Raw genomic sequence first — 26,018 nt, forward strand, 5'->3', positions numbered from 1 at the left:
CCTTGATGCACTTACAGTGGTCGCCTAGAGGCATAAAGTTTGTAGTTTAGTTTGCCACCTGTCACCCACAGATGGGCACCCTGCTACTTTTCGGTTCATGAGAGTACTGAAACAACAAATCTCTGTTAACCAAAATGCTCACTAGGGGATACTGAATTAATATATACCTGCTGTTGAGGCAAAGGTTTTCTCCAAGGCTTGTGAAAGCAGTGGCAACCTGGTATTATGACACACATCGAATTCAGTAAAAAACATCTACCAAGATTGTCCCAAAGACTGAAAACCACAATTTAATTGGTATTTGCACTCTAGATATTCGCACAAGATGGTTAGCGTCCTGTTTTTTTTTTTGTCAGTCTTCATGTACACTGCTCAGGACACCCCTACCTGATATCTGTTCTGTCTGGTGGCTGGAAAGGCAGGGAAGATAAAAAAATGTGTTACTGAAACTTTTGACATTCTTGAATGATAACCACCTGTCTTGAGCTCTACCCTGCTCTAAATACACAAACTCCTTGACGCATTAAGTCTGGTCTTACCTATGACAGATGGCCCTGAAACTCCGCCAGGAAGGGATAATGAACTGCATCACAATTGGAGAAAGTGTTGAATTTTGAGAAAGGCAGACTTTTGGTTGGTTGTGGCTTCTTGCCGTCACCTACTGTGGAGGATAAATATTTCGCCCTGAACTCTACCTCGTGCATCACTTGGGCTCTCAGGGAACATTGTGCACCAGTGCAGAGTCAACATGGTACCAAGAGCTGAACATCCTTGGGTTGCTGCTCTCACTTCAAATTGGAATCGAGTCCAGCTTTCCGCATGAAATGTTGCTGCTATGGCATCTGTAGCAATGGAGGGCTTAGCTGACTGCATGGGGAGTTGGATTATGCTGAGGAAAACTGACCTAGTCTATGGAAGAGCTTCAATAGATCAATGTTACTAGACTGAATGGACGACATCTCAACCCAACGAGACCAACAAGTAGAAGAAACAAAAGGCCAACATCACAAGCCCTCTCCAACTCTTATCGGTCACTCACTATTGACATGTATTTACCCTCGCCCAGTCTCAAAGACGTCAAGTGGTCATCACCCGTCTGTATATGGTCTGGATCCCGGGGAGGGTTGGGAAGTCATTCTTGTTCTAAAACAGTGTGAAGCATGTGTGTAGCTCTTACAAATCTGGAACTACAAATTATAGTCACTGTTGGCAGCTACCCGTAAAATCGGTCCCCTGTTGGAACTGGTAAAGTATGGGTCCAATGGGAACGCCCACCACTTTACCATTTCAACCACAATTGGAAAATGTTTGAGTAGCAGCCCCTAAATATAGGAACCTGAGAGAGTGTCATAGAGGGTGCTGATACGCTATTGCATCTTCCTCTAAAACTAAAACCGCAGTAGTTTTTGACCACCATTGCACTGCATCCTGATTGGACAATGAAATGATGGGTGGAATGCCGGAGTTTATCTCAGCCACTTTTAATTGCTCAGGGACCGGATTCTGGTCCCCACTCACCACTGACTTGAACATGGAGAGACTGATGGAACTCCAAACAGAATTGTTTTAGCATTTTTCGTGTTGGAAACGAGGCCGCTGATGCTACAGTTCACTGCGTTGTCATGTCTTGTAAAACTGGAGCCAGAGCCATGGAATTAGATTCGGACATGTCACTGAAAGAGTGCAACAAGGTATCCTTGTCTAGCACCTTGGACCCGTTGACTAGAACATCAGAAGACCACAGTAAACATTACAGTACACAACCAGACGAGCCTCAAGTTGTGTAATCCAAGCACTATATTATCGGTTGATCTTAGTCATAGGAAATCTAGCATGAGGCTCTATCTAGACCCCCTAGATTGTGTCGCTTCCACTTCTAGGCACAATACCTACATCTTTTTACCTACCTAAATAAAAGTTCTTAAAATTTGTAGAAGTAATTGCGCATTTATATTATGATGTCATACTCTGTTATCTTAAATGGCAAGTACAGAGTATCTGCACTTCTTTCCCTTAAAAGGGAGAGCACTCGAACGTCTGAGCAGAGGTGCAAAGCTTTTAACCGGAGAGTACTTACTGGTGCTTCCCACTAGCAAATCTTTAAATGAGAAATACTGTCAGCCACTGAGTACCTTCACTTATTTATTAGAAAGACAGAATGCCTGCACTTCTCAGCATAATTTCAGCACTTTTATCACGAGAGTACAGGCCCTTTTCTGTAGCAAGTAAGTACTCTGGTATAGTGAGCACCTGAACTTCCAGATTTACATTTCAAGCCGATAGCAACCATGAAACAAAAGGCTTCATAAATAATCATGAAATGGAACACATCACTAACAAGGAATGCAGCCTAGACGGTTATGTAAATGATAGTGATATATTTGAAGTCGGAGTCCGCACCTGTAACCAATATATTCGTAATACTTAATTACGTTATTTTCCTAATTAAGGGGCAGCTGTTGGTACCGAAATAAGAAAGATCCCCAGAAACTAAGAATGCTGAAAGAAAAAATCTTACCTTCCCGGACGTCTTAGTTTTATCTCTGGGTGCAGAGTAACAAGTGGTATTCCACGTCCTTCTTTACTGTCTATGGCGATAACGGTGAGCGCGCGTGCTGTTCTCGTGAGTCCTACCGCTCATGAACATCAAAGAGGGACGATGAATGCTCGGTGTGACGTAATTTCAGGTGTGACTTCAACAGGGCTTTTCGTCATTGCGTTGCAGCTTGAATTGTGTGACGTCACAATGCTCGATCGGGGCGCCCTGGCTCCGGAGCGGACGAAGCTGTGCTCCCCTAAGGTCCCACCATGAGCTGCCCCAGTGGGCTGCCCATCGTGCTCCTGGTCCTCCTGACTGCCCCAACGTGCCATGCGGCCACCAAGCTCAGCTCCCCACGAGTTCTGCTGCCCTACTGCAGGGAAGTGCGGGTCAGCATTATCCTCCGGGCCGGGAGCGCCTGCTACAGCTGGTGAGTGCCAGAAAGAGGCGGACGCGCTGATACATTATTAGGGGGGGTCGGCAAGGCTAATTAATCGGAAGGTGTTCCTAAAGCCTTAAAAGTGACGACGTCACTGTTGAAATAGGTGTGCGGTATAGGGAAAGTATATAGACTAGTAAAACACTACCTAACACGACGAAACAAGGAAATTAGAGCGCTGAATGGGAAGGTATTTAGACCTATTCCAGGGGTTGCCAGTCCTTATTTCACCGACATGGTCTTATTTTCATATCCACTGTATTAAAAATATTTGTGGGAGATTAGCTAAAGCGCTATTTATTCCATTTTGAAATCTACCTTTAAAGCACATAAAATAAGTAATTCCTTCATAACTATCAAACTGTTCCTGTGATTATTGAAGCAGAGACCGGATTGACTAGACCAAAATAAGAAAGGAGATTTTAGATACAGTCTTATCCTAGTATCAACTCCATACCCTCCCAGGGTCTCATAACATGAACAAATGGCTGGTATATTTTGCTTGACAAATGTGGCAACTCTAAATGTCTGAAGTTCAGTTTTGGCAGATCCCATAACTGGGCAGGGGCGGCTAGAGGTGCCTCGAATAGTCCTGCACACTGTGAAAGTGGACTGTGCAGATGTGCCTCTGAAGGAAGAGCCAGTATATATTTTATATTCCTATAGTCCGCTTCCGAGGGCTATACCGGTTGTTTAAGGGCCTGAAGCTGAGTTATGCGGCTCAGGCATATAACGAGGATGAGGGCCTTTAACAACAGGTATAGCCCGATGTAGAAGGGCTATAAGGCTATTAGAACATTTCACCCACTGAGGGTAGAATGGTCTAAATTCATAAGGGAAAAACATGAAGAAAACCATTGAAATGTTGGAGCTGCGGGCTTCTGCCGCTCCATTGTCTTCAACGGAGCTCTCAACATTCCAGTGTTCTAATACCAGGAAGGAAGTGGCAGCACAGAAGGTGTCCTGCAAATTTTGTATTTAGAAACACGATTTTACCTTTAGTGGTGCTAATATGGAGGATTGTGAAAATCTAAAATGATGGTCCCTGGACCAGCAGGGGAGTGGTTATAAATCATCAATTGCCTGACCACTAGCCTTTAATGTATCCAAGTCACTCATTCAGTAGAAAACTGAAGTAATAGCCAGTTGACTTGTAGAAGTCGGAAGTGAACATGGCGCTGTTAAAAGCAGATTAATGTATACAAGACGATGAAGACTTGACTACTATAACTATTAAACAAACATCTCAAAATTCACCCCCTGTGTAAAACAAGCTAATCATATTCTCTGCGGACCTGCAGTACCAGAGGAGACGAGTAATACCACCCCTTAGTATAAGGGTCCAAAATCCTGTTGGCTTCACCCATGTATCATAAAGCGTTATTCTAACAGGGGCACTAGATGGTTTTCTATATATTCTGCAGAAACTGGCATATCTAAAACCAACCACTTTATCCAGTGGATTATAGCAATATCTCCAACAACTTCCTTATTCAGTAACCACTACATAAAGACGTAAGTGCCCACATACACGTCTGCGTCTATCCTTCCTCAACTAATTCCATAAGCTATGAAGTGCATCAAACACCTCTACTCTTCCTATAGCCCCTGTTCACTGCACCAAACTTTTCTCAGCCTCTGAAGCGCTAAATAAATTATACATACAGAGTAGCTCCTTATTCATCAGTTTGAAAGCACTTTAAGCCTCTCTTGGGGTATGGAAAACACTATATTAAAAAAACATAAAATACATCATAATGTATGTTTTCATTTGTGATATCTACATGGGGTAAGACTGATAAAGGAACAATATGCCGATGTTTGTGAGGCTGACACAAGATGGAAATACTGGGAGTCAGAAAATCTTTATTCAATTTTATATTTAAAATCATAAAAGACAAATCATTTAAAAACAACATACAGAATGTCAGTGCCATAATCATTCATGTTTTAGAACTCCTGCTCAAAAACATTCAAGGAAAAAACAGATAGATGGTGAGTTTAACTTGATTAAAATTCAACGGTAATAAAATTGGCCGTATGAATTTGTGCCGCAGGTTACTCAATTTTGAACAGAACATAACCACATGAAATGTGTCATTGATCGATGTATTGTCACAATTACAAAGAGGTAGATCTGAGTACTTAAAACAACCAGGATTAAAAGGAACCAATCGGTAAAATAAATTTAATCTAAAATAAGTCAGCAATCGACGTTGGTAGCGAATTATATCCCAAGTCAGAGATGGTTCAATATTGCTAACTGTTTTTACCACTAAGGCGTGTCGCATTGAATGTTTTGTTAAGGCAACGTCCTTGCACTCTGCGATCCGCTTGTCCATAAAAGCGGTTTCAGCCCATTTTCCATCGGCACGGGGTATGTTTGTGGACAAACCTATCCGGCCTCCCTATTGCTCGCAAGCTGCGGGCCACGTAAGCCAGCCAGGGAATCTGTGAGGACTAATTGTAGGCAGTCTTGCAAAATCAATCTACTAAAACTCAACTCCTCCCTTGTCCAAATTGAGTTCCAGAGTTTTAGTGGGTTGAGACGGAGTCAGTCAATTAAAAAATCCATAACTAGTTCTTCGTGGACAATTTCATAAGGTGTGGAATGACAAACTCCCAGAAGACTCCTTAAAAACTTATGTTCCGCGACTTGGAGTGGTGCGACCTCGCTGTAAACCAGAAATTCCGCTATCATAGCACACTAATGAGATACATTTGGCCCTATACATCTCCAAAACCGATTGGATGTGAGTGCGCCCCTATCGGCGGGAGAAATCCCTGATGCCAAATATTGCCCAGCCAAAAGAGGAAACATTCTGAGATATAAGAGGATGCCAATTAACCTCAGAGTCCAATTGGATCCCCGCGTATTTGAACTTGTCCACCATTCTAATATGATGGCAATCTATTACATATTTCTTTGTTTTTGTTTTAGATGAACCAAACTTCATTACATGAGATTTAGAAAAATGTGTGGACAAGTCAAGACTATTCATAAAATTAGTAAAAAGGGTAAGAAGCTTGTTTAGGCTTTTAGCAGTGCGGGCCATTGAAACTGTATCGTCCGCGTATAGCAAAGCGGGGATGGGGCGGCCTCCTACTCTCGGGACATCAACACCCGGATTCATCAGGGCTTGTTCTATGTTACTGATCAGAAAAACTCAATAAAAAAGGAGCTAAAATGCTGCCCTGCCCCACCCCTTGCTGGAGTTCAAAGTGCTCAGTGCATTCCCCATTGGGACCATACCTAACGCTTACGGAAAGACCAATGTGCAAGTCACGTAGAAAAGAAATTAGAGCTACATCAACACCCATCTGTTCCATCATGGACCAGAGCTTAGAGCGGTTAACTCTATCAGAGGCCGAGCTCAGGTCCATGAAGACCAGATGGATGGCCCCCTTCGTGGCCTTGGTATACTTGCAGGTTAAAAGGTAGAGGTTCAGGGTCTGTTCTCTTGTTTCCGGCCAGGGTGAAACCCATACAGAAGATCAGCCAAGATGCCTCGCTCCTCGTTCCAATCCGGGAGGCGATTTAGGAGAATCCTGCCAATGATTTTTACCTCCGAATCTATAAGAGAAATGTGTCTGAAGCAGGCCGGGTCTGATCTATTGCCCATTTTAAAAAGGGGGACTATTATAGACTGGGACCAAGTTGATGGAAAATGATCGGATATGGCAGAGTTTAAGTGCAGTGTCAGTATCACGGCCCACAAATCTATGCAATCCTTATATAAGTCCCCCGGTACCCCATCAAGCCCTGGTCCCTTGTTTAGAGGTAGCTGGGAGATGGCAGCTCTGAACTCGGACAGGTCAAAGGTTGGATTACACTCTGTTCGGAGGCCTCCTACAGGCTCCGGCTCTACTGGGAATCAACACAAGTGTGCGGCTTATACAGGATGCATAGCGCTCCCTCACAGGACTCATTTAGAGGGTCTGATCAGAATTTTATACCTAAAGTTAAGTAAAGAAAAAAACAAGTTTTCCCACTGTGATCTTTCATATTTTCTATTCAGCTTAATGCATTAATGGACCAGAACCTCACTATTACTGTAGCCTTATTAACACCTTGAAAAGCTGCAGCCTATTTACGGTGCCAGTGTTTTGACGTCAGTTAACACGGGACTGGTTATGCAGCATGTGAAGTCTATGCGCTACATGGGAGCGCTGCTAAGGCCAAGTCCTGCACCCATATTGCAACAGCCATCGTCAACGTTCAAGCAGAGTCACTTCTTGGGGTAGAAACATGGAGCGAAGGGCCTGACCTTGCACCCTCAGCTTGTTGGTTACTGTTGATGTGAGCTTGGGCACCGAAAGCATTTGCACTCAAGCCCTGATTACAAGTTGGGTGGTTAATTCCGCCCATGCGTAAACCTCTGTTTAATTATCAAAATGCGTTAACATATATTACATTTCAGCAGGTCTAACCTGCCAAAATTAAACCTGGGAAATGTGTATGGTATTTACCCGTACCATGCAGATTTCGGTGTGCTGAACACCAAAATCCGTGATAACTCGTAATAGGTGCTATTTACCGCACCCGATAAGTAACGAACCCCAGGGTGTCGTTATTTACCAGGTGCGATAAATAGCACCTTTACTTGTAATCAGGCCCATGGTCTGAAGTCATGAGCCCTGCATGGGTGATTGATTGCTTTGCTCAAGGTGACAAGCACATTTCAGTGAATTTTCATACAGTTTTGAACCATAACTGTAATACGCCAGGAGAAAGGGTGCAAGGCGTGTCTGGAGGCCACGTCCTGTGAGGAGAGCCAACCTGACTTGGCCACAGACCCTGGTCAAAGGTATTACATTTGGCCTCCTGCAAAGATGTTCATCTATCAACGGTGTTATTTCACTCATTTTAAAATTGTTCATACTTACACCTTCTATGTGACCTTCCTTTTGGGATGAAGTCATTATAGGGGTTCAGGGTGTGGTGAGGTATGTGCTTGGTGGAGCAGATGTTTCACTTCTACTGCAGATTCCAATATTCTTTAGGTCCGGCTTGACAGCGAGCTGTAAGAACCACTATAAAGAAGGGTCTTTGGCTCAGCCGATAGGATGATACCTTTTCTATTGCATGTTATTGGCTAAAAGATGTGTGCTTCTGCTGAAAAAGAGTGCCACTTTGCCCTTTATGCCTTATTAGAAAGTGCATGCTGAGTACATTAGGCTTAACAAGCCAATGAACCCATATATACGATGACGTAGATAAGATTTGTTAATCTTGAAAATTTAAAACAAAGACAGTGGGTCTGACTCATTGTGAACATCATATCTTAAAACCAATAGGCTTTTATGGATGTTTTGGTATTACATTGTTATTGCACTGTTCTTATAAAGTGGTAACTCCTGTAAATTAGTATTTTAATGTATAGGATATTACAGATAATCATAGTAAGCAAGGGTTTCAGGGGGTTGGGGTTTTGGTTACCCCCTCTTACAAACCCTGGGTGTAAAATATTTACAGTGTGATAATCCTACAAATGCGTTATTGGGCATGATTGTATATTTTGGCAACTGTAATTTAGGAAAATGTCCCTGTTTGCGTGGTCAGCCCTACGTTTTGCTACCTGTTATTGCTTGTTTTTGGACACTCTGCCTGAAGGGACACTGCTGTCCAGTGATGAGCTCTGACCCCTGAAACGGGTCCAAATTGGCTACACTCATGTTTATCTTACCGGGAAGGCAATAATACGTAGTATAAAGTGTACCCAGGGCCTGGAAGTTAAATGTCACTAGTGGACTGTAGCACACATTGTGCCACCACTAGAGTGGAGGTGCAAACCATGACTGCAGCCTTACCACTGTAGCCTGTCTATGCAGTTTTAAAACTGCGATTTCGACCTGTCAAAATAACCCCTTTTGACAGGCCTAAAACCCTCCTTTTAATACTTCACCTTTATGTAGGCCCAAATCCCCATTATATCAGAGTGCATGGCATTTAAAAGTAGGGCATGTCAAAGTTTAATGTAAACCAAATCCTTACAGCGATAAGGCCCCAAAAGCTGTTTACACTGTAGCGGGGCTAGCTGTTCCATAGGAAAGCAGTGGCATATAATATTACATTTAATTGATGTCATATTCACTTAGGAACTAAAAACAAAAGTTATTCTTGTACTTTTTAAAATATTAATTACAAGCCCAACTCATTGATCAAATCAGATTTGTACTAAATATTTTACACAAGGTCCTTTGTGCCATGTTGGATTTAGGTAGATATGGGCACTGTCAGCTTGTATGCAGACGGGCACACAGGAGCTGCTGCAAAAGTGGTTGGGGTTATCTCTCGGATCTTTTTCCCTTTTGGTTAGGGAGGGGACAGGACTCACTCTACGAGTGGTGACCGCTACTTAAGAGGGGCGGTGGGGGGATGGGGGAATGAAAAAGAAAAAATTCCACTTACCTGCAGGCCGGCCGCCGCCTCTCAGCCCTCGAACAGGAAGCACACAGACTCCTAGGCTCCACTAGCCAATCACAACGCTGCAGTCGGCAGCATGACAGCAGCGCCGTGATTGGTCTGAAAGCCGTGGTAAGACACTTAGACAGAGACTGGACCCCTGTGCATGTTCTCCACCTCTGTTGTGCAATACAGCCGGGAGGGGAGCATGCAAAGTGCGCACGACTGTTTTGCCAGCCCGAGACAGCCGGCTAAACCTTCATGCTCACTTAGAGAGTGCCAAACACTCCCCTCTCCCCCCTGCTCTGCACAGCCAAGCCCCACCCGCACCTAGAAGTAGGCCAGTGCGTAAAAATAAAATGATAACATTGCGTTATTATCATTTTCTTTTTCTTTTGAACTGCTCACAGATCAGTGGGGCGACACTCATCTGCCTTAGCGGAGCTGCTGCTGCACCCCACCAGCTAGTTCCAGGCATAAATATGGCACCCCTTGGTACTTCTTTCAGAACACTATTGGAACTGTTGAAGATATAAGAAGGACTGCAGCTGCTGTTGAGTCTCTTGAGGGCACCTGAAAGTCCGGTCCTGCTCCCTCTTGCACCCAGGACAAAGAAGTGGACTTCAAGAGTCAGTGGCTGACCTGTTAAGCTACAGGGAAACAAAAAGCTGCTAGAAGCCCCTTCTTGATGAGCCCAGCTGACCAGTTGTAACTGGACCTGCCTTGGACCCTGCTGGTGGCTTCTGCTGTGGCTAGTCTTGACTTCCCAAATGTTGTCCCTGATGTACGTGGACCCTTGGCTGTGTCAAAGTCTACTCCTAAGCTCCTGGGACTTTTGAAATCCTTTTGATTCCAAAGACACCTGGAGGACCAAGACAAACCAACCAAGTCAATCTGATTAAGGTGCATTGCCCCTGGGCCAAGATTCAGCATGGTCCTGCTTGCAGCTTTTTTGCAGCAGAGATCAATTACAGCTGGACATCGCAGAGAAAAGAGGCTATACGGCCTTGTGTAGACCTGTTCGGCTACAGCTTTCATCTTTGCCCCACTGAAGGAATTCAAGCTCAAAAGTAGTGACTAAGTCCGAAGATAGAAATCTTCACTGGGCGGAGGTGCCAAACGGATCCGGCTGACATGGGACATTCCTTGTGCTTGAATTTTGAATTTCTCAACCTTGGAGTTTTTCTGCCAAAAGTGAACAGCGTCACCCGGGACTCCATCCAGCAACTATCCATCCTCCTGGAGCCCATCTCAGTCACAGCCTGCTGCCTTGTCCCTCTGAAGATGTTTGACTGATGGTCACAGACGGTCAGAAGGTAAAACGTTCAACAAGGACAGACCTGGTTTCTGTTTCCGGCATGTGCTCCATCGCGGTTGGCCGTAAATAGTGGCTAGGTCCCAGTCAAGTGCAACCAGATAACCATGGTTGATGCTTCATGCTTTTTGTCACTATTTTGATTTAAAACATAAAAATGTCAAATCTCCAGGATTTTGTTATTTGGTGTTATTTTCTTCATAAAATTATTCTTTATTTTTATACATTGGACCAGGATTTCTTGGGCTTTTTTTTTACTATTTTGATCATTCTAAATGCTTTACTAATTGTCTTAAGATAAGCCTGCCTGCTCTGTTCCCTTGCTACCAGGAGTTGAGCTCAGTTTAAAAAAACGAAAACCTTTACTGGATCTAACAAGACTAGTGACATTATTACTTTTGGTGGGCTACCATCAACGCCAACTAACTCCAGTTCTTCTCATTTAAATATGTATTTATCTGTAATTGTTCCGTCTGTTTCTTTCATGGTTGCCTTTTGTGAAAGTCTGTGCTCAATAGAGTAGTCCTGAGCGTGTTACAGTATAAAGCTAAAGATCAAGTCTCTAGGCCATGTTTCCCATATATTTACCTGCTTCAACATTGATATTACATGGTATTAATGAAGCATGACTAGAAAAGGCCTAAAGTGCTTTTCCAAATACACGATTCGGCATATACTGAATTACAAATGTTTTTATGCTACATCTTACCTGAAGTCCCAGCAGGACAGCATGCGGAGGCTTTAGATACCACTTTGCTGCAATAATACATTTGGTTTTGAAACCTCAGCTGATCAGGAGCTCACCATTTCATCGATGTGTTTTCATTCAGACACATTCTATTCACATTTTTATAATTAATGGCACAGACTCTAATTCTTTTATTTATGTTGTTTAACAACTGTGTACAGGAGGAATCGGGGTTAGTCGGGTAGCTGAATGCTGCGTGCATGTTCTCTCACGATACACGGATATACAATATCGGCATTAGTGTGGTAGATCCCGAGACAGGCAGAGGAATGGTACAGCCCTGGATATTGTCCCAGAACAGCATTCTGACATGCCTTACTGTGAAAATGGAACTCTGCACGCAGAGTCCTGGTGAGGTGTATCTACAACTGCAAACCACAATGGTGTCAACCCTGGTGGTGGGGAGAAGAGGAGAATGCAGGCGGACAGTCCTGTCTTCAGATTGGTACGGTTTCCTCTGCAGCAGCAACAAGAGCACCTCATTTGACAGTGCATTGTGGAAGCCGTGTTGCACTGGTGGTTGAGTGCCGAATGACCTTGAGGCAATGTCAAGCACAGGCTTTTGTCATGAAAAATGCTGCCTCCCTCTGCAGACACATGACTACGTGGCCTTCTCTGCCAAGTTCAGTCGCTTGGGACTGGGGCCATGCATGGCATTCATAATTTTTAGACTGATCTAATTAAAAGCATCTGGTGTGTGTTGGCAGCGCTGGCCGAGCTCTGGCGCAGGCTTCATTTCCTCATCTTCCGAAGCATAAGGGAGTGAAGTCTGGGACACAAATAGGAATGTCTGCAGAGGCGGGAACCCCACTTCCCCAATACAGTAAGTCAATATGATGCAGGAACGTGAGTGGCTGCTGTGTCTTTATGGTCTGATTTTGCCCACTACCTGACACAAACAGGTGAGGTAATAGAGTCCATTACGGTAAAGAATGCCACATACAGACTAAGGAGCAACAAGAAACACTTTTTTGTTGCTCCTAATCCTCCCACTAGGGACTGCAAAGGTTGTGATGACATGGGTGCCATAGGCTCAGAAATGTCCCAGTACAAGTTCCTTCTTTGGCCTTTCGTAATCCAAGTCCTTTTCTGATTTTACGAAAATAATATGTACTGACTTATAGGGGCTTTCAACCAGCCCTATTCAACCATTGGTCTATGATTGAGTCATTCACTTTTTTTATTGTGCCTGCTACAGCAGCTTGAGGCATTGAGTCAGCCCCCTTCATCCATTGGCTAATTTTGTGTGTCACATCATTCTGCCTCTTCACAAGGAGCTTATCCACCCAAAAAGTAGCACTCTTAACTACTAGGGAAATAAAACTTGCAGTCACTGCCGTCTCTCTGGGGGGGGGGGGGACAGCCCCAGTTATATTTCTCCTGCCACCCCACTCTAGGACCTCACCACCATAGCTGTTGATTGTGTTGGACCGGCTGCTTGAAGTGCTACTGCAAACGAGGCATCGTGCAGACGGCGACAAAAGGGAATTTAAAGTCATGAGTAAGTGCTGGACCAGATGCCTTGAAAAGACGAGGCTGAAAATCCCATATTCGCCTGACCTCCCCATCACCATGCTCAATATTCTACCACATGGGGGAACTTGGGGAGGATTGGCTGAGTGGGCCACTGCAGGGGCAACAAAAGTGAGAAATCTCTTCTGCGATGGGGAATTGATCCCCTTCAAGGAAATCAGAACGGACTTTGAACCGCCATAGGGCCGCTTCCTATTGCATGGGGCAGTGACAACAGCATTCTGCAGGTGCTGGAAAAAGGGCCCGTAAGAACCTCAACCACACAAAACCTGTCAGTACGTGGTGACAGCCATGGGAACCTACAGAGCAGTGACAGCCTTATATCAAGCGATAAGAGGAGGGGTGCTACTACTACTAGACACACCCAGGACCAAATGGGAGGGGGACTTAGAGATACAGATTCTCGATGGCAATTGGGCAGATATTCTACGCAGAATACCCACGGTGTCCAGAAGTGCTAGGTTCAAGTTGATCAATGTTTTCATGCTCCATAAAGTCTACCTCACACCAGACCATATTAATAGATACTTTAACACGACAGATGCCGCTTGCCCTAGGTGCGGGTCCATAGGGGCAAACCTCACAAATATGGTTTGGCACTGCCCTAGGCTACAACTCTATTGGGAAGAGATAACGGCGACAGTTGCGAGGATGGAACAGAGGAATATCTCTTGCTCCTCGGGCCACTGCCTACTGGGCTGGTTCCCTCACACTTCCAAAACAAAGGTAACAAGTAGGTTCCAAGATCTGGCATACTTATTAGCTAAACAGGAAATTACCAGGAACTGGAAATCGCCTGGGGGCCCTGTGTCACTGCATGGAGAAAGGAACTAGCGTCGTGGGCGGGATATGAAGGAGAGGTACTGATGCGAGAAGCCAGGAGAGGCATCGGCTTTGTAAATAGAGTTCGAGCCTGGGAAGCGCTGGTTGACATTTTAAAACATCCGGAGTCACAGACAGGTGACCACACACCAAGAGGTTTACCCCCTCTGTTGTCTCCAGAACAGGGTGGATTGGGAGGTAGGGAGTGATATTGCCTATTCAACAGTATACCCCCTTACAGTTGATGATGCTAGACAGGAGGTTACCCAGATATGTACGAGAAATTATTTATGATTACTCCAAAGGACCAATCCACACCCAAAAATGGAATGACTATGCTTAACTAGGGTACAACTCAGAAGGAGGAAGGGTGGGAGAGGGATGGGAGTTATGAAATTGTTACTTGACACTTGATTATTGGCAAGAAACCAAGTTGTGCCCACTGCGATTCAGCTGTTTTCAGATGCAGCTGGAGCATGGCCAGTAGATTACTATGAAAGGCAATACAAAAATGTATTAAAAAAAAAAAACAATCGCCGTTGACTGTGCCAAGACCATCACAAAAAAGGAAACAAACACTGCACCTTGCCACACACTTTAATTTTTGCAATGCCCTTCACTGCAAATCGGTGTTGTGTGCCTAATGTGTTTAATTCCGACTCTATATGTACATATAGCGTATGTAGGTGGTCCCTGCATGGATACATACCTTTACATCGCATGCGTTTACAACGCGGTCGTTACAACGACCGCGTTGTTACATCGTAGTACCATTACAACGACTTGCTGTAGGGGGGGTGCTGGACTTAGGAATAGTATAATTTACTATTCCAACTCCAGCGTGCGTAACAGTAGGGAAGGTGTTGGAATAGTAAATGATACTATTCCTTAGTTTAAAGCGCCACCTACAGCAAGTCGTTGTAACGACTTGCGTTGTAATGGTACTGCGATGGAACAAAGCGGTCGTTGTAAGGACCGCGTTGTAATCACATGCATTGTTATGCATGCAATGTGATGTCTGTTTCCCTCCCTGCATTTATCTGTGGCCCAGTGCAGGTTCCTGAAATGAGAAATACTCACATACGCAGGGCAGATTCGCCTGGCAACATGGGAGCTGTGAAGGTAGTAAGATTGCCCACAACATGGGGTGCAGACGCTTGTCGTCGAAATACACCGCCTTGCAGAGAAGACATTTGTTTTTAAGTCCTTCATTAAGGAATAGACTGTGACCGTAGAGGGTGACAGGATACAAAATTTTCTTTATTTTAGTCACAAAGTTTTGAAACTGGGCCTTGAGTATATTTACTGATGCTGCCCAGAGAATTTCGTAGGAGTAGACGTCTTATCCTTGAGTGGTGCCTGATTCTCTCTAGGCCCTTCTATTGATTTTTATGCTACAAATATATCCTGAGTTCCAATTCCCATAAGCTTGCTGTTCCAGGCTGGCCCTGGAAACTAGACCAGCATGGTTTACTGTTCATGTATTCATTCGGGGGCCTTTGCCTCAATTTCCTGTCTTGTTTTTTTGCATTCCGCTTCCAGCCTTATGGGTCTTGAACCACTGCTTGGTTCAAAGACCGAACAAGAGAAAGGCAAAATCAGAAATAAAAATAACCCATGAAATTGTGTAATGTTTAACTGACTGTATTTGCTGATATCTCACATGAAAATTTAACTTGACAGCACACCTCACATGCAGAAGTCAGGCGAAATACAGGCTGGAGAGTTTTCAGAAAATGTCTCTCAACTGCAGTTTTACAATTATTAGACATTTTACACTCTAGTCACCTGTGGGCAAAAGCTACCTGAAATTTCACACCTGTGAAATCTTGTGAAAATGTATTCATCAAGAAATTAGCAATTTTCTTCATTTTGTTAAATTTTCCTTGCATAAAAAATTGTCTAGGTTTAAACTTTTATAGACTATTTGAGGAATATTTTTGGTTCCTCTTTCTAAATGCTACTTCTTTCCTTTTCTGTGGCTTTTATGCATTGTTGGTTATATGCGTTATTGCACGCCTCTGGACATGTCGCAGTGATGGTGTTTTGCTTCGCACTCCCAGATAATAGAGAATCCTACTCTCCCACATGGAGGCTCAAACACAACTAAACAATATACACAACACAACACCACCTGGAAAGGGATTTCACTTTATAAAATGAGACACAACAAAGACTGTTCTCAGAATAAGGCTTGGGGTTTTATTTATGCAATGCTCACTAACAGAAATGCTTATATTTATATTTGTACAACTCGCTTCCAACTTCTCCTCGGACTAGAAAAACGAGCAAGGACCTAAGTAAGTGCTGAATATTTTCTTTATTGCTCAATTAGTCCGCTATATATATATATATATCACCAAGAAGCCCCTCCGGAGAGAAAAAAAGCTCAAGGACACAGCGGGGATTGCCTCAGGGAACCTCTTTATTCACTGGTACAGCGTGCAAATGCATTTCGGCATGATTGCCTTCTTCAGTACTGCTGGTACCTCGTGACCAACTTCCCCCTCCTCTTAAAGTTCTTTGGCGCTCCCAATGACGGGAGATCAGCTACACCTGCTGCGCTGGGTCTGTTGCGGTCTAATAGGAGACTGCAATTCCCAGAATGCAGTACGAAGTATGCGCAAAAGCAGGATTCAATGTTCTTCCAGTGAACTCTGTTGTGTGCCAGGTAAGATTAAGGGGGGCCCGTGTAGCAGCTGATGGTCATGCATATATAGTGTTAAAAGTTCCCTCTGGTCCCCAACGCCCCAACCTCAACGTGGAATCAGCCGTGCCGTGAAGCATGTAGAAATCACACTTGCCTCCCCGTGTAATCACGGACTGCCGGAACAGCAGCCACAGGCGTGGTTCGTTGTCGTGGTGGTCCTGGGTAAATTAATCCCTTGATTGTCACACAGTCAAATGCCAACAAACCCAGGACACTTTGAAGGGCGGGTCCTTGTTTCGCGTTGTTGTCAGCCGCGAAAAATATCACCAAGAAGCCCCTCCGGAGAGAAAAAAAGCTCAAGGACACAGCGGGGATTGCCTCAGGGAACCTCTTTATTCACTGGTACAGCGTGCAAATGCATTTCGGCATATATATATGTGTGTTTAGTTCTCCAATACCCATAGAGAAGGAGAGGGGCACACAACTGCAAGCATCCAATCCGTTTATTTTCACCAGGACATAACACAAAGAGTGCCTCCCCGATGCGCTTCGGTCACCTGACCTTATTCATGGGTGTAACCGGCAAATCAACTTGTCATGTGACTGTAGTCCTTTATACCAATGGCACTTCTGACACGCCAGCCAATCGGAGATGCAATGATGCATTGTGGTTATTGTATTTGAAAGTAGAAAAGGGGGTTGGGCTCATCCATTTCTGTTTTTGGAAAATTTAAAAAGTTCACTAAAAAAAAACGTAGCCTTTTTTTTAAAGAAAGATAATGGTTGTCTCCAATCCATGTCTTCTGCTGTCATACCATGAGTTGTGATAAGTAAGTTGTAACACAGTGAGGAGATCTGTGTTTAATGTATTGATATAGTATCGTATTGAAGAATTTATAAACTGCTTTGTACACCTGGTGATGCACATCAGTTTGCTTGCGTACTTTCAGAATGCATGGTTTGAAGGATGTTGCGAGTTGTAGTGTGGCCTTAATGCTGTTGGGTGAGGTGCATAGGGGCTGGAAGCTTTCTCCAAACATCACATGCTGACTGGTAGCTGCACATAATCCTGATGTGTGGTAAAGAGGTGTAAGAATAGATTCAGTTGTGCAATTCTTTTTTTAAACGGATTTTATTGAGATTTATCACATCAGCAGTCTACAATCACATTTGCACCTTCAATGCCTTACAGGGAATCCAGGTTGTACAGTTTTCCTCAAGAATATTAGTATCCAAACTCCCTGTCCTCCCCTTCCCTCCATGAGCCATGCCCCACAGTAACCCAAACAACAATTGAAAAGTCCCAAGCCATATCGATTCAGTTGTGAATGTGAGTAATTTGCCTGTTGTTTTTAATGTATTTGGTATCTTATCGATACGCTGATGGGAAGAGCAAGGTTTCAAAATCCAAGGTGATTGTCTTATTTTACGGGGAGGCAATTCCATTCTTCCTCTTCCAGTAGAAATCAAGGGCCATATGTATCAATGCCAGGTTTTGCGTTTCTCAAATAGCAAATTTTTGAGAATCGCTATTTGAGAATCGCAAAACGTGATGTATGTAGGATTTGCAATACATTTTGCGAATCCTACATATTCCTTATTTGCGAATCGCAAATTGCGATTCGCAATTAAGGAATACCTCCCCATTCATTCCTATGGGCCTAGAGCTTATGATAAAACACACCAAGCAAGCATTGACGAAACTAAAAGGCTGACAGCCAACTGCACACCTATTGGCTTCGCCAGTGGTCGTTTATATAGAGAGTGTGAGATCTGGACACCACACTGGTGTTTTTGTTTAAGAAACATGCCATACGCTACCTTTTTGCAGCCTCTCACATTCTCATAAGCTTATTAGGTAATAGGGTCAAATGTTATTTTGAAGGAAGAAGCCCCCTGTGCCATGGATCGGTCAGTGTAAGATGAACATTAGTTTACCGGTGATGCCTCAGCCACTGGTAGCCTGTGCACGCTTTTGATGTAGGTCTAGTGTGAGTCTGGATTCGTAGCTTGAGAAGCTATCCAACAAATAAAAGATTTGCATAGTGACAGTAAGAAACTTTTAAGGCACTGATGAGCTGAAGCAGAATCTCATGGTGTGGAAGTTTTGTTTTGAAAACGTAGTTTACTGCAGATTAGGCCTGGGCAAAGCACTACGCTACGCTCGCGTAGTTTGCGAAGTTCGCGCTACTTCGCACTACGTGAATTGCACGTAGCACAGTGCGAACACGCGTAGCGTAGTCTTGCGTAGTGCTGCGGACATTTTTTGCTTGCTCGAGGTCCTCAACGTCAAGTTGGCGATCGCGAGCAAGCAAAATGACATCCCGGCGAGACTTTTTCCTTGTTTGCGATCAGCAACATCAAGTTGGCGTTCGCGAGCATGGAAAATAAACCTCCCGGCGAGATTCCCAACGCGAGGAGGTCAGGTTTCTCATTGCGAGGGGTCGCGTATGCTCGCGACCGCTCGTGATGAGAAACTACCAGTTCGCGTTGAGAAAGCTGCAGCTCGAGTAAAAATCTACTCGAGCAGCAGAAAACTACAGCTCGCACTGTGCAAGATGCCATTTTCAACGATTGCACAGTGCCGGTTGCGTGTCCGCACTGTGCAATCATTGAAAACAACATCTTGCACAGTGCGAACATGTTACTACGCAGTTCGCGAAGTGCTATGCGTAGCTCGCGTAGTGCGAACTGCACTTTGCGTAGCTTCGCGAAGTGCTATTTCGCGAACTACGCCCACCAGTGCAGATGCAAGAGGAGCTATATTGGGGGTCGTGATTCTTCCTTTGTTCTTTCCTTAACCAACGTTAATTAGTGATAGCATTAGTTCTGTTAGCCGGATGGTTTAGGGGTGGTAGCTGGGTTTCCCCCACATGTGAATATCTCAGTTTTCAACATGCTTAACTTTAGGTGATAGCATCTTGTGATGAACTGCTGGCTGGTATTTTCCAAAGGTCAAAAGCCTAAAAATGTTTCCCAAACTATTGTTTCTCAATCTATGCTGAGGGTAACAACTCCACTCCCCTTACTGTATCTAATCCAATAATGAATCCTAGGGGAAAGAAACATCAAAACTAAAAGAGTTTAAAGTACCGTTATCCTAGAATGTTAGTATACCACAAAGACAACAATAACAGAGAATTATAAAAAAGAATATAAGAGTAAAATATTTAGGAACATTTATATCACTGTTTTATTATAGTACAGTACATCAAGCAGTTTAATATTATGTATACTCAATAATCATAATTTATTACCACTCCTAATTCTAATTTGATAAGATCTACAGGTGCAACCTTAACCTTCATTCCTATCAACAAACAAACACCCACAATCAAAACTCATACAAACATATCTTCTTAAGTAGTCAGTACAAAAACTATATGTAAAAATATTTCACACAATTCAAGATTAATTACAACTGACAATTTTACAATCCAAAACCAAATCTGCATGTTAGAACGTCTTGCAAATAGTTATAACCACAACTTTGACCATGTTCATTCAGCCACTGAGTATACTCTGCACCCGCCTTTATCGGAACATCTAGCAATCAGGTACTAAAATTATTTCACAAATATCAGACTGCAGCTCACTTCTGGCTAAATAGTGTCTTGCGATGTCCTATGATATAGAAGTTGAGATATGATGCATTTCAAAACTTAGGTATGCTTTGTGTGTCTTTGCCAAAGTTGTAGAGGATGAGGTGGAAGGAGGAGTCATGATAGACATAGAGGACAGGGGCAATGGCCAGCCTTGAGGGATTCTGGCCATAGAGGGTAATGGTTCCGAAGCGAAGGTAGGAACTGATATGATGAGTAATCCGTCAGTGAAAAACGCAAAAATGTTAAAAATCTGGGCAACTCAAAATCCATTTCCATCACCTAATGTATCTCTAACATATGAGATTCTACAGATTCACAGGAACATAAGCTCTCGCCTACACCTTTTGGCATGGTTTGTGATAAGATTTTCCATCTAGTCCTGAAAAGTCCTGTGGTAGAAACATTTTGTTTTGTGATGCCATCCCTAAAGTTACATCCATAGATGCTGAAATAATTGTTCTACCTAAGAATGTGAATTCAAATTTGTTATGGAAAAGGATCCAAGCCTACAGATTAATTTAATGTGTAAGCGTGAGTCAAACACTTTTTTATTGATGTTTCCCAATTACATGGTAAAACAAATGTGTCAGAGAATCCCTTGTTATCTTCCAAATTCTAGCCGACATATTGTTGTGGAAACTTAGCACCCTTAAAATCTGGTGCATTCATCAAGACTGTTTATGTGCCTGGTCATAAGGATGAGACTCAAGGGTAAAGACAAGTCACTCCATGGTGCTTTCATAGAAGTGGTTCAACTCACCAGCCTTCCTCCTTCACATTGGAGAGGATATCTAGTACCAGGAACAGTAATTGATTAAAATCCCAATCATTACTTAATAATCACCAGTCCTTCAATGACACACCATGAATGTGTTCATGCTACACGCCATGTTATAAGTTAATACATTGCTCATACAAAATGTAGAAAACCTTTTTTAAAAAGAAGAGAGGTTCTTGTGGGATACACCTTTATGGCTCAAATATAGCCAAAGAAGTCATGTTGTCTGATCAATTATTATAGCCACCTACCTTTGGATTTTACACCATCTGTGATTTAAAATTATTTATTTATTATCATACCTGAATTACATAACCGCGCTCGTCATGATGAAATAATATTGGTCATCTGGGCCACCTGTTCCCATTGGACACACTCAAAATCTACCTCCTTGCCAATCAGTTGCAATGTGTTAATTTCATGGTAAGAAATGACGTGGGTTTGGCTATGTGTATGTTCTGTAGAAAACAGTTAATTGATAATCAGGATTTACAAACGTATGGCCCGGAAATCGTTAGTTCTAAACAAACGCATGGAGTATTTTTAAAGGCTGTACAGTTTTACCTAGAAAAGAGATGTTTTCTGTAGACAAATGGGTCCAGCCAGAACTAGTCAACCCCAGATGTCTCTCTTGCCCCAGTAGAACTGCAGCACTAGAGAAGTAGGTTTTTAGGTCTATCGTTACCCTAAACCTTTTGATTTTGCTAAAATTATATATATTTTTTAGGGTCTTTCAGCCAGCCCTCCGTGTCCATTGGTCTGTTCTTATGCCATTTACACTTTACATCTGCCCATTACAGTATACATCACGGAGAATTGGGTCAGCTCACTTCAGCCATTGACTAACTTGACTGAGAGTGACTTCATTCTGCTCTTTGATAAAGAGTTCATCTGGCGTCAAAGTAGTTGACTTTAGACCCAGGAACTACTATGGCAATGTGTGTTTTTTGCCCTCAAAATATTTCTGCTTTTAGCTAATGTTTTTTTTTTTAACATTCAAGAAGGCCCAGCAGCTCTCCTTCGATAAACGTTTACAAAAACTATGATAAAACACACCAAGCATAGACGAAACTAAAAGGCTGACAGCCAACTGCACACCTATTGGCTTTGCCAGTGGTCGTTTATATAGACAATGTGAGATCTGGACACCACACTGGTGTTTTTGTTTAAGAAACATGCCATACGCTATCTTTTTGCAGCCTCTCACATTCTCATAAGCTTAACATGGATTTTTTTCTATATGAAAGATTGTAAAATTGTGTAGAGGACAAAAGGCGCAACTTGATGACAAGTAAAGCCCCGACACATAGAGGAAACAATGGTAGCGTCTAACTGACAAACCTACCTTCCCATGGACTGGACCAAGATACATGTGGGTGTCCACAGGGTGTCGGTGAGCTCTTGGTTCAAACAGAGACATTATAAAATAGGCACTGCTGGAGCCCCCAGGTAAGATTCAACTTACACCTGATCAATTGAATGGCGTGGCAGAGTGACGTATGTGCGGGATGGGATCAAATGGCAACCTGGTGTGGCTCACTGGTTAGAGGCGGCAGACCCGTAAGCAGAGAATCGGCCAGGGACCAGGGTTCAATTCCCAACGCGGCAGGGTTGTGGACCAGGGTCAAAACGGACTCGATAATTCTCGCCTCGGTACCTACTCTAACCAGGAACACACTCGGCAACTCTGGGCATTAAGCTTGCCTCATCTCTACAACGGCCCCCCACAGACGCCGGGGATGCCTGGTTTCACCTTGGAGATACCCAGAAAGGGACCATCTCACAGGGATAGCCAGGACGGGTTCCCCAGCGGTCTATAGCGCCGGGACACTTCCGAGTAGCTGTGCGCTGAATACATTAAAATAACATAACATAACATAACCCCCACATGGGGGTTCCTTGAGGAATAGGTTTGGAACTGCGAGTTCCCACGAGATGTGAAATATCACTATCATGGAAGATAAAGGGGTGTTCATGGGTGGGAGGGATCACAGGTTTCACCAGAACCATTATCTGGTAACTGTGTTTGTTATATGGATAAAATATGGTTTTGTTTTACTGCATTATGCTGTACTGCTGCCCGTTGGGTCGCTTGACTATTAGACTGTCATTATATAGATCTCATCTCCAGTACACAGTCACTTTTGTTACAAAACCTTGTAGTATGCTCATTGGTCTTTATTTGTTGTCATTTCAGGGAGTATTAAGATGTTTGCCATATCATATCCTGTTTATATCTAGCACATATCAATAAAGTTTGCACAGTCTTGGGCACACGTGGTGGGGATACAAAAAAGGAAGTAGCGGTAGTCTCTATTGGTGAGATATTCTGAGGTCGACACCAGCGTGTTTCTTAAGCAGATTTAATGAGAAAATAAAGTAATGTAGAATCAAACAATCAGCCGACACGTGTTTCGTCACAACGCGTAGGCTTGTGACTCTTCAGGGCTGCTGCGTCGATCGAAGATCAGGAATGTGGCCCCTCACGACCGGTGAAGGGTCTGTCCGGCCTGGGGTGGAATGGTGAGCGGAGAAGGGCGGTGCACCTGTCTAGGCTCGTGGGGTGTGTGGAAGGGGAACTTGCTGTGGGTTCGCAGGAATGTTAGCGGGTGTGCTTAAAAGCGAGTCTCCTCAGTACTACTAGAAGGAGGACCGGGTAGACGAACTACTCAATTGGCATGGTTGTGCTAGAATTGGCCGGAATCCTGGTTAGGTCCGACGTTAAGAACAAACAGTATGATGATCGGGCGTCAATGAACGAGTAAAGCGGGTGCGCCGAACTCTGTGTCCAGCAGTGGTTGGGAGGTTCTGTGGGCTGTTCCTGCTTTCGGGTGCGCCATTGGTCTATATTTTTTGTCATTGTAGGGAGTATTAAGATGTTTGCCATATCATATCCTGTTTATATCTAACACATATCAATAAAGAAATACATTTTTTTAAAGGCATAACTTGATGTAGTGTTCTTTCAAACGTAACAAAGATTGAAAGGTTTTAAAATATTGAAGACCAAAAACATTGCAACATTCTGTGATCAAGGAGGCAATAACGTTCTAGAGCATTACTTTAATTCCCATGTTGTCCATTTTCTTTATCTGCGTTGGATGAAGGAATTTCCCAAAGGCAGATAAGCTCTCAATTACTAGGAGTATATTATGTTATGTTACGTTATGTTATGTATCGGAGCGGTGACCAGGTGTGAGCCTAGCCAAATCTAGGGCCTAGGGGACTACTTGAAAAGCCAGGACTTCAGCTTGTTGCACAGTTCAAGTGTAAGGAAGAGTCTCTTATGTGTAGTGGCAGGTCGTTCCACGCTTTAGGAACAATGTGGTAGAAGGCTTGACTGCCAGGTCTGGTTTTCCGTATGCGTGGGATGTGTGCAAGTAAGAGTTTGGCTGAGTGGAGGTGTCTTAAAGGTTTGTGAAAGTAGAAGCGGTTGTTGAGGTATTGTGGGCCAGTGTTATGTAGTGCCTTAACTGTGTGGGTGAGGAGTGTGAAATGTGCTTGGGAGCCAGTGGAGCTTGTTCAGGTGTGGTATGATGAGAGTGCGGCATGGGAGGTTGAGAATGATTCTGTCTACCGGGTTCTGAATGGTCTGCAACCTTCTGGTGAGTTTTTTGTTGATCCTGGCATAGAGGATGTCCCCGTAGTCCAGCGTGTGTGTGACGAGGGCATGCGTGATAGTTTTCTGGGTGCTGATTGGGAGGCATTTGAAAATCTTCCTCAACATTTTCAGGGTATGGAAGCACGAGCTGGTGATGGCGTTGACTTGGGCGGTCATGTAGAGGTTGCTGTGGATGACTATCCCAAGCTTCTTGGCCTGGGTTGTGGGAGTCAGTGTTGTCCTAGCTCTGTTGGCCACCAGGTGGATTCCCACGGTGAAGTGCTCTTGCTGAAGATCATGATTTTGGTCTTGTTCAGCTTCAGACAGCTAGTCTTTATCTGGTGGGCGATTTCAGTCATGCAGAAATCGAAATTGATCCAGGTACTGGCTGCCTTGTCCGTAAGGGAGCGAATGAGTTGTGTGTCGTTGGCGTAAGAGAGGATGTTAATGTTGTGGAGCAGATGATGCTGGCTTGAGGGACAATGTATGCAGTGAAGAGGGTCGGACTCAGGGAGGATCCTAGCGGAACTCTGCAGATCAGGTTGCAGGCGTCCGAGGTGTACAGTGCCAGGCTGACTGACTGGGTCCTTCCAGTCAGGAAGGAGCTGGGTCATCGGAGTGCGTGTCTTTGGATTCCGAAGTCGTGTAAGGATTGGATGAGGATGGGGTGGGTCACAGAGTCAAATGCCGCTGAGAGGTCCAGGAGGATAAGGGCCACCGTGTCTCCTCTGTCCAGCGTCATGCCGGTGTCATGAAGGCAGTTTCTCTGCTCTGACTGGCTCTGAAACAAGACTGGTGTCAGGGAGTTGGCGGTTGTTGAGGTATTCAGTGAGGCGTCTGTTGATGATTTTCTCTAAGATTTTGGCCGTGAATGGTAGCAGGGAGTTCGATCTGTTGTTGCCTAAGAAAGGCCCATTAGATATTGGACGGTAAAAGAATTGGTGGAGTCAAGGCTTAGTATTTTAAGAATCGGTGCAATGCAGGAGGCCTTCAGTTCACCTGTGAGCGCTGCCGTCTCCAAGGAATGGTCGGACAAGGCTCTGACCATGATGTTGACTACATGAGCCGTGCCGGGATCTTCTGGTTATCTTGGTGAGTCACGGGCCTCGTATCCTTGGTGGAATCTTTGGGAAGTAAGGCGCTGAAGAAGAGAAAGTTAAGTTGTCGTCCTGTTTTGCATTATTAAGGCTGGAGTCATAGTTTCCGAAGTCAGTGAGATGGGTCAGTGGGTTAATGCACCTTCTCTAGTATCACAGCTCCCACCCACCATGGTAGTGTGAGCTCTGTGCAAGAAGAGACAGAAGATGAAAAAAATAAAAATAAAAAAGTCACCAAGAGGACATTCAGAAAACAAAAAGTTTAAAGATGAACTCCCGAGTGTGAGCTCTGTGCAAGAAGAGACAGAAGATGAAAAAAATAAAAATAAAAAAGTCACCAAGAGGACATTCAGAAAACAGAAAGTTTAAAGATGAACTCCCAAGTGTGAGCTCTGTGCAAGAAGAGACAGAAGATGAAAAAAATAAAAATAAAAAAGTCACCAAGAGGACATTAAGAAAACAAAAAGTTTAAAGATGAACTCCCA

The 26,018-nt window shown here is 43.8% G+C and overlaps 1 protein-coding gene across 1 annotated transcript in view; it reads left to right on the forward strand.

Moving 5' to 3' along the window:
- Nucleotides 1-2,808: 2,808 nt before the first annotated feature.
- Nucleotides 2,809-26,018, forward strand: part of NUP210L (nucleoporin 210 like) — a 358,615-nt gene continuing 335,405 nt past the window's right edge. Inside the window, exon 1 of the mRNA XM_085637033.1 lies at nucleotides 2,809-2,969. Coding sequence (XP_085493159.1) covers nucleotides 2,809-2,969 — 161 coding nt within the window. The remainder of the gene's footprint in view (nucleotides 2,970-26,018) is intronic.

The sequence above is a fragment of the Triturus cristatus genome, chromosome 12, assembly GCF_964204655.1.
Source record: "Triturus cristatus chromosome 12, aTriCri1.1, whole genome shotgun sequence".
Classification (NCBI taxonomy): domain Eukaryota; kingdom Metazoa; phylum Chordata; class Amphibia; order Caudata; family Salamandridae; genus Triturus; species Triturus cristatus.